This window comes from Otolemur garnettii, unplaced genomic scaffold (genome assembly GCF_000181295.1).
Source record: "Otolemur garnettii isolate 467f Iridium unplaced genomic scaffold, OtoGar3 scaffold00020, whole genome shotgun sequence".
In the NCBI taxonomy this organism is placed as follows: domain Eukaryota; kingdom Metazoa; phylum Chordata; class Mammalia; order Primates; family Galagidae; genus Otolemur; species Otolemur garnettii.
Window position 1 is genome coordinate 17,290,807 of NW_003852415.1, and position 13,961 is coordinate 17,304,767.

At 45.5% G+C, this 13,961-nt stretch overlaps 1 protein-coding gene across 1 annotated transcript in view; it reads right to left on the minus strand.

Moving 5' to 3' along the window:
* Nucleotides 1-13,961, minus strand: part of LOC111724191 (protein Daple-like) — an 87,078-nt gene that overhangs the window by 3,496 nt on the left and 69,621 nt on the right. The window contains 2 exon segments of the mRNA XM_023511585.1: nucleotides 413-496; nucleotides 1,483-1,541. Of these exon segments, the coding sequence (XP_023367353.1) occupies nucleotides 413-496; nucleotides 1,483-1,541 (143 nt within the window).

Consider the following 13,961-nt stretch of genomic DNA (forward strand, 5'->3'; position numbering starts at 1 on the left):
GGCAGCTTGTTTCGCTGCCATGTCAATGACAGAAACGGAATCTCTATAAAGATCAACCGTTCAAAGCTGGTTGACATTTGCCAGAATACATTTTCAGGGCCTATAAATCAAATTCTGAGCCTAAAACACTTGACAGCTCTTAAAAATAGTCTAAGTCCATATTAGGTAAGAAAAAGGAGGCAAAAGAAAGACTTGATTGAGGTGTTATTTTCTTTTTAATTTTTTATTTTTACACCCATTTTATTTTAGCTGGCTGATTGATGGCCACCTTTCCAAAGAGAAGCTATGCGTCTGTAACCTAAAATTAGCAAAATCCTTAACAGGTGATGTAATTTTTAAACTTTTCCACTCGTAGAAGGGTTCTGCCTCCCAGCTGCCATGACAGCAGCAGTCCATGGACCCACAAACCTACCTCCTGGATGTGGGCCACGATCCCAGCTTGGGTCTCAATGTCCAGCTGTTTGATTCTCTCAATAAACTCTTCTTTCTTCTCACACTGCAGAGGGAGTACATGTATTAATGGAAGCATTTTTCAAGTGATGGTAAACTTGAGGCTACCACAGCCACAGAAATACAGTTTAAAAATGACCTCCCCCCACACCCCACTTTCTTCTTTATTTTTTTTCTCTCTCTTTTTTTTAATTTCTTATAGCATAACTGTGTACATTAATGCAATCACGGGGTACAGTGTGCCACTTTCTTCTTTATAACCAAGAATACTCCCGATCTCCTACCAGCCCACATACAGGTGTTTTTCTAGAAGTCACCAAGAACACTTATGTCAGAATCACCTGGGCACCTTGTTTTCAAAAAGCCCATCAGTAAGCCCCCTCCCAGATTGAAAAATGCTGGGGTAGGACACACAAGTCTTCCTTTTAAACAAGCTCACCAGATGGTTCTTAAACATGTAAAGAGGAAGAGCACCTGGTTTAGGCCACGGGTAGCAAACTTCATCTGTAAAGGGCCAAATGGTAAATATTTTTGACTTTGTAAGCCATTTGATCTCTGTCACAACTATTCAACTCTGCCACTGTGATTGAGAAAGCAGCTGTACACAACATGTAATGGAAGGCCCGTGGCTGTGTTCCAATAAAACTTTATTTATAAATATAGGTGCTTACAAATACAGGAGGTAGGCAGACTCTGACCCACGGACTTTAGAAGTTCTTACAAGTTCTTTACAAGTCCTTGCAGGTCCTTGCTTTACAAGTTCCTATATGAGGACAATCTGCTAATGGTGGTCTGGCCTGAAAGAGCCCCACCGGGTCTTCTGCCCAGGGTGTGCTGGTAGCAGAAACCGCTGCCATCCCTAAGATGACAGCCTGTCTCTCCTAGGAACCCAGTGGCCTTTTGTCGTATTGGACAGAAGGGAGCATCACTCCTGCCTAACTAAGTAAAGGGCTTGTTTTATTCCCTCAAACCCTAACACTAGATGACTAAGGGTGGCACCGCTCCAGCCCCTGCCCACTTCCATTCCCCTACCTGGACAGCACAGCCAAGCACCAGCAGCAACACCTTCTTAATCTCCTCCATACTCTTCCCTAGATCAAAAGAGCAACGTATCTAATTAAGCTCAACTACTTATATAATTTCACCAGCAACACACATCTGCTCCAAAGGAAAAACAATTATTAGGTAACTTTTTTTTTCCAGTGGTAAGATAGGATTTTATTTGACATAAAGGAATACAGAAGGAGTAAAAAGAACCAGAGCTTCTGGCAAAGGAGAAGACCCAAGTCAGAAGTCTCCCCAGTTATTAGATAACTTAAAAACACGAACAAAGAAACTAACAAAACAACACCTCTCTACCCAGTGACAGCCACTTAGGTATACACATTCCATCTATTTTCTGCCTACAGGTTTATTTTTTAAACCGAATGAGAATTCAGCACATAACTATTTGAAGCACTCTTCCTTCAAACATAAGTATCTCTTATTGATAATTTTTTTTATTTTTTTTTCCCTCTTCATGATAATTAATGGACCTTAAACCAGCATTTCTTCTTAGTGTGGCTGGTAAGCAAAGTGCAATAGAATAGAACAATCTCACAGGAGTCAACTCTAAAATAAGGCTGTATTCAACTTTACCCTTTTTATTATGCAAAATTCCGAACACATGAGGAAGGGCAGTGTAATAAGCCCCCTTACACTCAGCATCACATTGTCAACATTCTGTCCATCTATCTCCTCCCCCCCCCCAATTTCTTCATAAATTTCATCATTTGGCTGGAGTATTCTAAAGCAAATTCTGAAAAACATATGGACATCATTTTTGATGGTTGCATACTTACTTGTACCAAAGCTGCTAACTTACTAAACCAATCCCCTTCCAAAGGTTCAACTTTTCAATCTCTCAATTTAAACAATCCTACAAAGAACATCTTGGAGGCGAATTCTTTACTTTCTTGGGGCAAACTCATCTTTTAAGCCTTTCATATTGCTAGACTCCCTTGTAGACAGGTACCCGGTGACATATGAGCTATGCCCCATTTTCCTATCCTGACCAACACCTTTTTTTTTTTTGAGACAGAGTCTCACTTTGTCACCCTCTGTAGAGTGCTATGGTGCTCTACTCACTGCTCAAGTGATTGTCTGGCCTCAGCCTCCCATGTAGCTGGGACTACAGGTGCCTGCCACAATGCCCAGCTATTTTTAGAGATGAAGTCTTGCTCTGGCTCAAGCTGGTCTCAAACCTGTGAGCTCTGGCAATCCACCTGCCTCGGCCTCCCAGAGTGTAAGAATTACAGGCGTGAGCCACTGCGCCTGGCTCCCTGACCAACACTTATCACTCTTTCTCAACTCTGCTGATCAGAAAGGCCAAAGATCCTATTTCATCATTTAATATTGTGTCTCCTTGATTGTTTGAGGCCGAATGTGTCTTCATCTGTTTATCCATCTCAATCATTTCAATAGCGTGACTGGGACAAACCATACTCGGCCTTCAAGCCTCAGTTTCCACATCTATACAATGGGGGCAGCTGGCCTGGGTCATGGACAGGGTTTCCTTTCATGTAAAAAACATAAAAACATCGCATGCTTTCTGTCTTTTTCATTTTATCCTGTTGTATATTTAGAGGATAATGGACATGCCAAGGATAGACTTACCAGCTCCCACCCACACTGTGCCAAACTGGCCCAAAGTATCAACCAAAGACTGATGGACGTGCTGAGCACCAGTTGTAGAGGAAGGAGCACCAAGTCTACCTGGCAGGAACCTAAAGAGACCACCCTGGCCACAGCATCTTCATTCCTTCCAGACTGGTCTAGGCGTCAGCAAAGTGGGACATATCTCTTTTATACCAGCAGCTACAGGGAAACAAAACCCCGACAGCACAGTCTTGCCAGTCGGCAGGGAAGAGGAGCCCACACGAACACGGTAGTGTCCAGCTCTGAAAATGGTGACTTCCAGGTCCTCATTCCAGCCAACTGTAGAGGCATTTCAGGAGTCACAGAACAGAGTGCATTTTTAAAATGTTTTGTTCCATTCTGACAAACTAAAGGAAATAAATTAAGGTGTCCACCTCACAGTGGCCTCCAGGTCACAGGGCAGGAGGGCCCGATCCCAGCAGTGGTCTCGTTGCCAAGCGGTCTGTACCAAGACCAGGATGGGAGTTGGTAGCGCCAAGTGAGGACCCAGCCATGCCCCTGCGTGGCCACAGAGCCGGACATTCCGACAGTGTCCTAAATGGAGTCGAATCCTTGTGATTTGTATATTTTTTCCCTTAATTTTGGGCATTTTGTTTCTGAGAACATAATTTGAAACACCGCAGAGCCAATAATCATATAAAAGTGGATCCATAAATGTTGTCCAGTTTTATACCCATTCACAACGTACTTCTGCTGCCCTTCAGATAATTTATTTCGCAATACATCATGCACAGTTGTAAATAACTTATGTATTGCAACATCACTTTCAGTTACGTGTAAAGAAATAAATTAATTAAAAAATCTTTCATCTAGTGTGAGTTTAATTTGTGTAAGTGGTGAAAGGTGTAGGTCCAGTTTTGATCTTTGACATGTAGCTATCCAGTTTTCCCAGCACCATTTATTAAACAGGGAACAGTGTATGCTTTTGTTTGGTTTGAGGATGATCAGATGGTATTATGAGGCCGATTTCATGTTCAGGTTCTCACTCTGTTCCCTAAATCTATGTCTCTATTTTTTTTTGCCAGTACCATGCTGCTTTGATCACTACAGACTTGCAGCGTAAGTGAAGTTTGGTAATGTGATCCCTCCTGATTTGTTTTTATTTTCTAGAATCACAATGACTATTCAGGGCTTTTTCTGGTTCCATACGAATCAAAGAACTACCTTTTCAACTTTCTCAAAGTAGGAAAATGGTGTTTTAATGGGAACTGCATTACATCTGAAGATCGCTTTAAGTAATATAGACATTTTTAACAGTGCTGATTCTTCCTAGTCATGAGCATGGGATGTTCTTCCATTTGTTAACGTCTTCTGCTATTTTTCTCCTCAGGGTTTCATAGTTCCTTCTGTAGAGAGCCTTTATACCCTTTGTTAAGTATATCCCAAGATACTCCATTTTCTTTCAGGCTACCGAGAAGGATACTGTATTCGTTCTCAGCTTGACTGTTGTCAGCGTATATGAAGACAACTGATTTGTGGATACTGATTTTATAACCTGAGATGTTATGGTATTTCTTTTCTTTTCTTTCTTTTTATTTTTTTGCAGTTTTTGGCCGGGGCCAGGTTTGAGCTCACCACCTCTGGTATATGGGGCTGGCACCCTACTCCTTGAGCCACAGGTGCCACCCTATAGTATTTCTTGATCACTTCCAGGATTGGTTGAAGTGGTTGAGTCCCTGGGGTTTTCTAAGTATAAGATCATATCATTAGCAAAAAGCAAAGCTTTGACCTATGCTGTCCCCATTTGGATTCCCTTGATATCCTTTTCTCCTGCCTAATTCCATTAGCTAGGACTTCCAGTACTCTGTTGAATAGCAGTGTGATAGTGGACATCATTTGTCTGGTTTATCAGAGAACTGAAAATCAAAACCACTTTGAGGTATCACCTAACACCACTGAGAATACCCCACATCACAAGGTCCCAAAGCTGGAGATGCTGGCGTGGGTGCAGAGAGAAAGGAACACTTATGTAGTCTTGGTGGAATTGCAAACTACTATAACCTTTTTGGAAAGAAGTATGGAGAATCCTCAAAGAACTAAAAGTAGATCTCTCATTTGATCCTGCAATCCCATTACTAGGTATTCACACAGAAAAAAAAAATCATTTTACCATAAGGACATCTGCACTTGAATGTTTACAGGAGCTCAATTCACAACCACGAAGACCTGGAAACCACCCAAGTGCCCTTCAACTCTTAATAGATTGATAAACTGTGGTATGTGTATATCATAAAAAAGACACAGACTTTGCATCTTTTGTGTTTACCTGGATGGATTTGGAAAACATTCTCCTAAGTATCTCAAGAACGGAAAAGCAAGCAGCCCAGGTACTCAGTTCTAATCTGAAACTGGTAGATGAACAACTACAGGTCCCCACAAGAAAAAAACACAAAATCAAGAAGGGGGAGGGGAGCAGGGGGTTCAGTAAGTTGCCACCTACTGGGTACAATGCAGGGGTATACAGCACACTTCCTGGGTAAAGGATACAACTACATCTCAGACTTTGGATTTCACTAACACAAATAATGTAACCTAATCATTCGTACCCTCATACTAATGTGAAAAAAAAAAAAAAAGACTGATGGATGACAAAACCATACTCCCAACCCGAGAATTACTGCTATGGTTCATTTCAGGTCCTTAGTATAAGGAGTGTACGAACATGCCACACAACCTCCTCCTAATACCCTTCAACTGAGAAACAGCTAGAAATGGCTTCTCCCGAGATGATGACGTTACTGTTGAGTCTCAGAACAGGGGCTGGGGATTTACTCAGCCAGGAATACTTGCCCCCTCTTAACCAGAAGGTGAGGCGGAGGGGCTGATGAGCTGGACCAGAGGGTCTGAGGCCACTTTCCTGCTTTCCAGAACACACCTAAGAATAAGGCTCAGTGTCATGGATTAACCTACTATAACTAAATACTTCTCTTGCTAATAAGTGTAAGAATTCATCAGTATCTGAAACAAGAAAAATTCTCAGTCTTATTTTTTAACTTTTTACTGTTTTCTGATTTTTTAACTTGGGGCCTTTTACTGGGCACAAGAGGTTCTAACCCATAGAATACATATCACCCACCACAACTCACTTCTCCATTAATACCAAACTATTATCGAGGAGCTCATTAATTTAGTTTCCATAAAGAGAAAAGTGGATGTTCACCTGAGTGCTAACAAAGCCTCCACAACGGTCTCACCCACAGCACTCTCGTATCAAGCCCAAGACACTAACCTCCCTTTGTCCCCAGTCAGTCCATATGCCATTGGCAAGTGCCCATCACATGCCCCGGTGGGTGGGCACTGGATATAAAAGGTACAGACTCTACCCAGCCGTCAAGGGCTCATCTTCTAACAGTAAGACTCACCTTTCCAAAGGCCATTTACCTGGTACTGTAACCACCAGGGAGCTCAGACACAAGAAAGCCTTTGAAGGGCTTCAGATCAGCCCAAACAGAAATCAGAGTTTGCGCAGAAAATCTTTATCTACTCTATTCACTGCCCAGGCCCCAAAGGAGCTAATTATAGCATACTTCAGAATCATTCAGACAACTCCGGTGATCAGTTTACCAGTCCACAGCAGATTAAAACAGCAAATTAAAAGTAGGACCAAGTGTTGGAGAAAAAGGTCCACAGCTGGCAGCAGGAACACAGCCCATGTTCTGAGAGCAAAGAGAGGCAGGAACCCGGCACACACGAGGGCTCGGACCCACATTGAAGCTGTTCAGTGACAGAGCACGGTTCTGTGCCCTCAGTACCCTGCAATCACACACAATGGCAGCCCCTTTGTTCATTCATTCATTCCTTCATCCATTCAGCCCCCACTCAACATCAAGAAAAAACTAACTCTGATCCAGACCAGTGTTAGCAAAGTATGGACTGCTGTCTGCTAAGTTTTGTGATAGAAGAAAAAAATGGTTTTAAAGGTAGAGAATTAAGCTAAGAAACATTTTCATGGAAAAAATAAACTCTCGGTGATGAAAAGGTTACTAAGAGATTCACATCTGCCCTCATTCCAATGAGGCAGAGCTGGGCTCATTCTCACCCTGCTAAGGGAATAAAAACATTTGCTTCTAACAAATGCATCCTGTGATTTCCACCGCTACAGATTTCTATAAAAGATAAAAAAGGTGGAGGTGGGAGGGCATAGCAGAAGTTCTTTCATTTCTCATGAGAAGCTGATGCCCAATTTCTTTCAGGATTTCAGTAGTAAGGACTGCTATTTTCATAAATATACCAGATTGTGGGTTTTGAATAGTTTCAAAACATACCAGAAGACTCTCTTCTGAGCCCCTGCCAGCGGGACTGGCTCAGCAACAGCGCCAAGCAGCCCAGAAGCAACAAACCCACAGACAACTCCTTGCCAAGCACCTACTAGGAGCTGGGCGTCAGTGCAGTGCTCCGAGCTGAGACTAACACGCAAACAGGCAAGGAAAGCAGTGACTGCAAGTCTGATAAATACTACAGGAACCTGGAAAAGGGACTGCTAAGTTGTGGCAAGGATCAGGCAAGGCTGACCTCTGAGCTGAGCCCCCACAGTGAGGGGGAGACAGACTTAGCCTTAAAGGCAAGTGAGGGCGCTGCAGGCACAGAGAATGGCGTGCGCAAAGGCCCAGAGGTGAGAGAGCATGGTGATTACAGAGGGTTTGTGGTTAAGCTTCCTCGAGATGGTGTCCAGAGTGAGAAATGAGGGCAGGTTATGAAATGATATAAATTTCTGTACCACATGAGTCACAAACAACCTCTGGGGTGGTGCTAAAGAAACACCAGCCCCCCTCCCCCCGCGCCATATACCCACAGCTGTATTCTGCTGTGTGTAGGGGAACCCCAGGGGGATCCCATGACAGCCTGGGCCAGCGGCTGAGTCTGAAAAAAAAAAAAAAATCTCACCTACTTTACTGCTGTTTCCTGGAGTCTTGGCATAAAGAAACTAACTCATCTCAGCCTTTCTGAACAGAAAGAGAATGCAGATGTGCTGATCTGAGTTTTACTTAAAGCCACAGACATTAATAGCAATCAGCTTCCAAAACAGAAGGGATAGCACATATGCCGGAAGAGTGGATGTGGGGATAGAAATGTAGTTGGACAAAACATGTATCCTCTAGTACTTGTGGAGGCTGGAAAATTCCCAGACTTTCTAATCTCGAGTCCATGGTAGGCACAGTCAATCGCAGCTCTTTCTTACTTAGTCTGGATTGGACTCCTAATCCTTCTCAACTCAGCACTCTACTGAATACCAGTCAATGGAAGTTAGCATATGAAACAAAAACCTACCTTCATTTTAAGACCTGTATATAATCTCTAGGGTCCCTTTTAACTCTACTCTTTGGTTGAGACTGAGCCATGTTACTATTCCAAACACATTTTATGGATGCAGAAAATAAACGCTGTCACTTATAAATGACTACTGAGGTATCAAGTAGGGGACTTAGGCAAAGGCAGGCAAACATCCCTTTCAAGAGAGAGCCCCTCTTGCCCCACACTGCACACCTCTGCCTTGCTGAGGTCAAAGGCACAGTGATTTCTCCCTATAGATGGGGGTCAGAGAAAAAAGTGAAACCTATTTCTCTAGCTTGCTGACTCAGCTCCCCACAAAAATAGAGGTCTAGCACCTGCAAATCAGCAGCCAGGCTGGGGTCTCATAAACCTGGAAGGTCTCTTCCCACCTACAGATCACCCACGCTTACTGTACTTTATGTGCTATCATTTGATTTAACCCCCAGAGCAATCCCAAAAGAGCAGCTTTATTAACTCCACCCTACAAATAAGAAGAAGAACAAAGCTTGGGAGGTTGTCAGAGAACTAAGACCTGGTCCCAGGTCCACCATCACCTAATTCCACACCACCCCTGCCCCGCAGACTGTCCCGGCTTATTTACATTACTTCTAAAGCAAGGATCTGTGTGGTTTGGCTTCTGATCCCTGTGACCCTGTTCAGGTATTTAACTAATGTTTACCGACCGTGTGATGATGGTAACTGTTAGCATCAAGTGCCCAAGCAGAACAACAAGAGATCAGCTTGAGTTGCCTCTCTCATTAGAAAATATATATAATTCTACATTATGAGACAGGCAGGATGGCTCATGCCTTCAATCCTAGCATTCTGGGAGGCCAAGATGGGAAGACTGCTTGAGGTCAGGAATTTAAAACCAGCCTAAACAAAAGTGAGACCCCTGTCTCCTAAAAAAAAAAAAAAAAATAGGAAAATTAGCCAGACCTATAGTCCCAGCTACTCAGAAGGCTGAGGCAGGAGGATCCCTTGAGCCAAGGCTGCAGCGACCTATGACATCGTTATGCACTCCAGCCAGGGCAACAGAGTAAGACCCTGTCTCCAAAACATAATAACTCTACACTCTCCTCTCTTTTGACTTAGAAGCTAAAGTGAATCACTAATCCTGCTTTCTCTGGTTTTCTATTTAAAAACGAATCAATTCATGAAGCTGATCATGAGGCTGTCCCGCTGATCTGAAGAACAATACACTAAACGTGTTCTAGTCTCCCCAATCAATGTGCAGGCGCATCTAAGACTCCCACACATGGGCACAGTTCTGGGGGCCTTTCTGGGGGATCTCCTTACAACAAGAGCAGCTGTTTACTATTATTTTAACAGGTAAAGTCACCTTCCACAGACATTGCCCAGGAATACTACAGATGGAGAGTTCCCCGTGGCTGTGACCATGGGCACCCTCCATTCTACATGTTCCTACCCACAGAATAGGAGGCAGGTGGGTCTACACAATGGCTAGCATCTGGGAAGCAACTGCTGTGAAACTCGTATGTTACCATGTGTGGACCTCCCCCACAAGGCATTAACATAGGCAGGCATTTCCCCCATTTGCTCATTTAGTCATTCAACAAACATTTCATTTATCAACCATGGATTCTGGCAGATACCAAGCCACATCTATGTGAAGTGTGCAGGGGCCTCCTGAGGACACCCTGACCAGTGTTTGCCACTTCCCAGTGTCTATTACCTGTATCAAGTTGATCCCACCTTTACAGACCCCCTAGGGCCATCACACTTGATGGAAGACAGCTGCCCCCAGGTCATGCAGAACAATTTAAAACAACCCTACTGAGCCCCTGGAGCACTATTATTCCCCAAATCACTCCTACCCCACATGCCTCCTGAGGCTGCAGAAGTTGAGAGCTTATTCATTCCTGAGTACCAAACAACTGAAGAAGACCAGAAAAGAAGAATCAACAAGACTTCAGCTTGAGACTCAGAGCTTGTCCTCGGAGGAGGCAAGGGGCTAGGTCAGGCAGGAGACATCTAAGAAAGGGCCCTCCACCAACCCCAAGAGGAAAACTCCAAACACAAAGACCTTTGACAAACAACATCTCTTCCCTCCTCCTCAGATGGCCACGGCCGCAGACAGCAGTCCTGTTGGAAGCCATGGCGTGGCTATCATAGCCAGCAGAGCGTTGGTCTACGCCCAGACCATTGCTAAGAAGTTTACTAAACAAAGTCTGGTATCCAGGCAGATTCCACGGGCTGCCCAAGGGCCGGCTGGCGGCCGTGCTAGGACGCTCGCCGGGACTTGGTGTCAGCCAAGCTCCGCACGTTCCTAGGAAAGCAAAGCCTTAGCTTTTAGCTCAGTGCCCAGCAACCCCCAGCACTGCAGATGGGCTGAAGAACTCATTTCTAAATCCAACAAGCAGCAGAGAGTGAAGGAGGCAGGCCGGAAGCTGTCATTTGACAGTTAGGGTTACTTTCTGAACCTGCTCTCTCAAAGGGCAAAACAGGAAATATTAGAACATCAAAATACACCTGCAAGATTAGTTTTTAAAGAAAAAAAAAAAGACTTGTTTCTTCCCTCCTATTCAAAGGCCTCAGGTTTTTACAAATATAAAATTAATAAAAAGTATATAATACATATATAAAAGCAGGGTTAGAGAATTAGGGCCAAGAGAAATGAACTAAAAAGAAAAAGAAAAGCCTGGGGAAGAGAACACAGAAGGGCCCATTAGGTCTGAATGGGGGGCTGTGCGCCTCCCGTGTCACACAGCAAGTAGGGCAGGCGGGCGGACTGGGAAGATGGCCCTTCTGGGCTGGGAAGACGTGACCTCAGCAGCAAAGGGATGCTCCCCACAAGCCCCAGTGGCTAGGGTGGAGGTCAGCAAGTTGCCTCACAATTCTTGGTGGTCACCCAAAGGCAGAGCTGCGCTGCGTGGGATGCAAGAGGGGAGGTCTCCACAAGATTCAAAACGCACTCCAAGGACGCCCTTGGCAGGAGAGCAAGTAAATACTGAGAAGGTTAAATATTAAATTCCAAGGAGTTTCAAGAGTTGTTTCCCCCCTGCTTTTGAAACCTGAACTTGGGCTGTCACAGGAGACTTCCTCCCTGTCTACCCCCACCCCCAGCTCGCTGCTACTCTTGGGACTCTAGGCACATTTCAACTCCTGAGCTCGCTCCCCCAGGCCACCTTCCTTCACCTTCTCCGTGGAGAGTTCTCTGAGGCCATGGCCCAAACACTGCCTCCTCCAGGAAGCCTTCCTGACTTGCCCAGGCACTCATGAGCCCCTGTACACTGTACGTGAAGCACACTCTTGCCACCTTGCATCCTGGAACAGCCACCGTCCTTGTGGACTCTGCCTTCCTGTCTTCCCTGCCCCAATACAGACTGGGGGCTCCCTGAGCAGAGGTATCCCATCAGCATGGTGGGTGTGTGGACAAGGAGAGCTGGTGCAGAGGCTGGACTGAGCGCTTTCCATGAGCCCCTGGCTGAGGGGTGGCCAGCAAAGGAAGGATGCAAGAGCATTCCAGTCTTCTATGCTATTTGGGGAAGACAGAAATCGGGCCTTCTGGTACCCTCAGCCAGAATGGCAGATGTAGCAGTGTCCTTCATTTCCCTGAGAAGGAAGGTCATCCATAGCATTTTGTGTGCACAGAATTGTGACTCCCCAAAGTGCTTTCTCTGTTGCTGGAAGCCCCTCTGTAATCACCATGAGAAGGAGAAGACTTAGGACCAAGGGCCAGACCACTGAAGAGCAATTAGTGATACCCCCAAGGCTATTCTCAAAGGATCAGGCTACATACATAGGCAGGTGGAGTGTGTGCATATGGGGCCACAGCACCCCCATGGGCTCTGAGAAATTTTGCTTGGCATTTAGAACATGAGAGACAATTGGGCACAGACATGACAGTGGACGGTCCTCCAGCTTAGGACAATGGCTAACTGCCCGCCAACTGTCTGCACAGTTTATGGTGTTCAAAACATCTTTGACATCAGGACCTCCTGCTATGTGTCTCTGAATGAGCTTCTGCCCTCACCCCCCCACCCCGCTGTGTTTCTGCATATATATATATATATATATATGGCTTGTTCCCTCCCCTTCTAAACAGCTTAGGTGGGATGAGCAATTTATAAACCTGGAAACCACTACTGCACTCAGATACAGACCTTGGAAGAAAAAATAATGCTCTCTTCCAGCGAGACCGTCCTATGATTCATCACAAAAATTAATTTGCTAACACTCTGACTTCCTGTCTGACAAATCTAGTCTTTATTTGTGTGTGGCACAGTGACAGGCCCGGCTGCTGAAAAGCCAGAGCTGGAGGGACCTAGGGCTGGCCTAGCTCTGTCCAACACCCTTGCCCATCCGATGGATGGAGCAGATATGAGCTCTTGGTTTTCATGGGCTTCCCATAAATTGCAGAAATATGTTTAATGGATTGGAAACCAGCAAAATGGTGAGGCGAAAGCAGTTTCCAGAGGGTCATTTCCAGTGCTGGACAGGGACTAAATCTCATTTGACCCTGACCACTGCCACCTGACCTTTTTATCCAGAAAAGCATGTGGCTAACGCCAGTGAGAGGCCCCAGCTTGAGGGAGTAGCAAGGCAGGAGGGGAGAGAGGAAGAGGTAAAGGTCTACTGCTGTTTCCTGAGTACTGGTGAAGGCCCAGGCACTGATCTAGGCACTCAGAGTACACGGGTAACAACAGCAACCCCCTCCCCAAATTCCTGTCCTCAAGACAAAGTGCACCCTGAGATCCCTGAGAGCGGGGAGTAAACAAGGCCACAGACAGGAAAAAATAAGTCAATTAAAGAGCATATTTGCAGGTGACAAAAGCCTTGGAAAACAGGAAAGCTGGGGGGGAGGGGAATAAAGCTTGCTGTAGGAGAAGGACGCTAGGGGGCATCCTGAGAGGGCCTGCATACAGGCCCTAGTGCAGGCAGGGGGCTGCTAAGTGACATCATCGACTGACTTTAGAGAAGGCCCTAGGGCTGCCTTGCTGGGAGCAGACAGCAGGGGGCAGAGGTGAGGAGGCTCTGTGATCGGTGGACCCAGGGGACCTTGTGGAGGAGGAGAGGAGAGCTCAGCCTCTGGGGTGTGCTGACGAGGTAAAGCCCAGGCTAAGATCTGGCCAGCGAGGTACAAAACAAAGGACCCCTGAGAAGGCTGCACACTGCTCAGCTACAGGGGGACGCCTTTTCTGCTAAGTGCTGTCACAGAGAAGTAAGGGCTCTCTGTAAGTAAGGGCTTTCTGCTAAGTGCTGTCACAGAGATGTAAGGGCTCTCTGCTCTCTGTCACAGAGAAGGAAGGGCTCAAACAGGGTCCTGCCAGGGCCCAGGCTGTGCTTGGAGGAGTGGGGTCCACAGGGACAAGGCACCAGACGGATCCTTCCCAAGGACATGGGTGCACATGAGAGACAACAGCAAAAACCACAGTATCATCAGAGTGGGAACCCTGGGATGGTCCAAGACACAGGGTAAGAGAATGAATGAGTCCTGGCCAGGAGGGGCAGACACCAAAGAGAGATTTCAAAACCAGTTTAAAGTAGCTAGAGGATGCCAAAAAAAAAAAAAAAAAAAA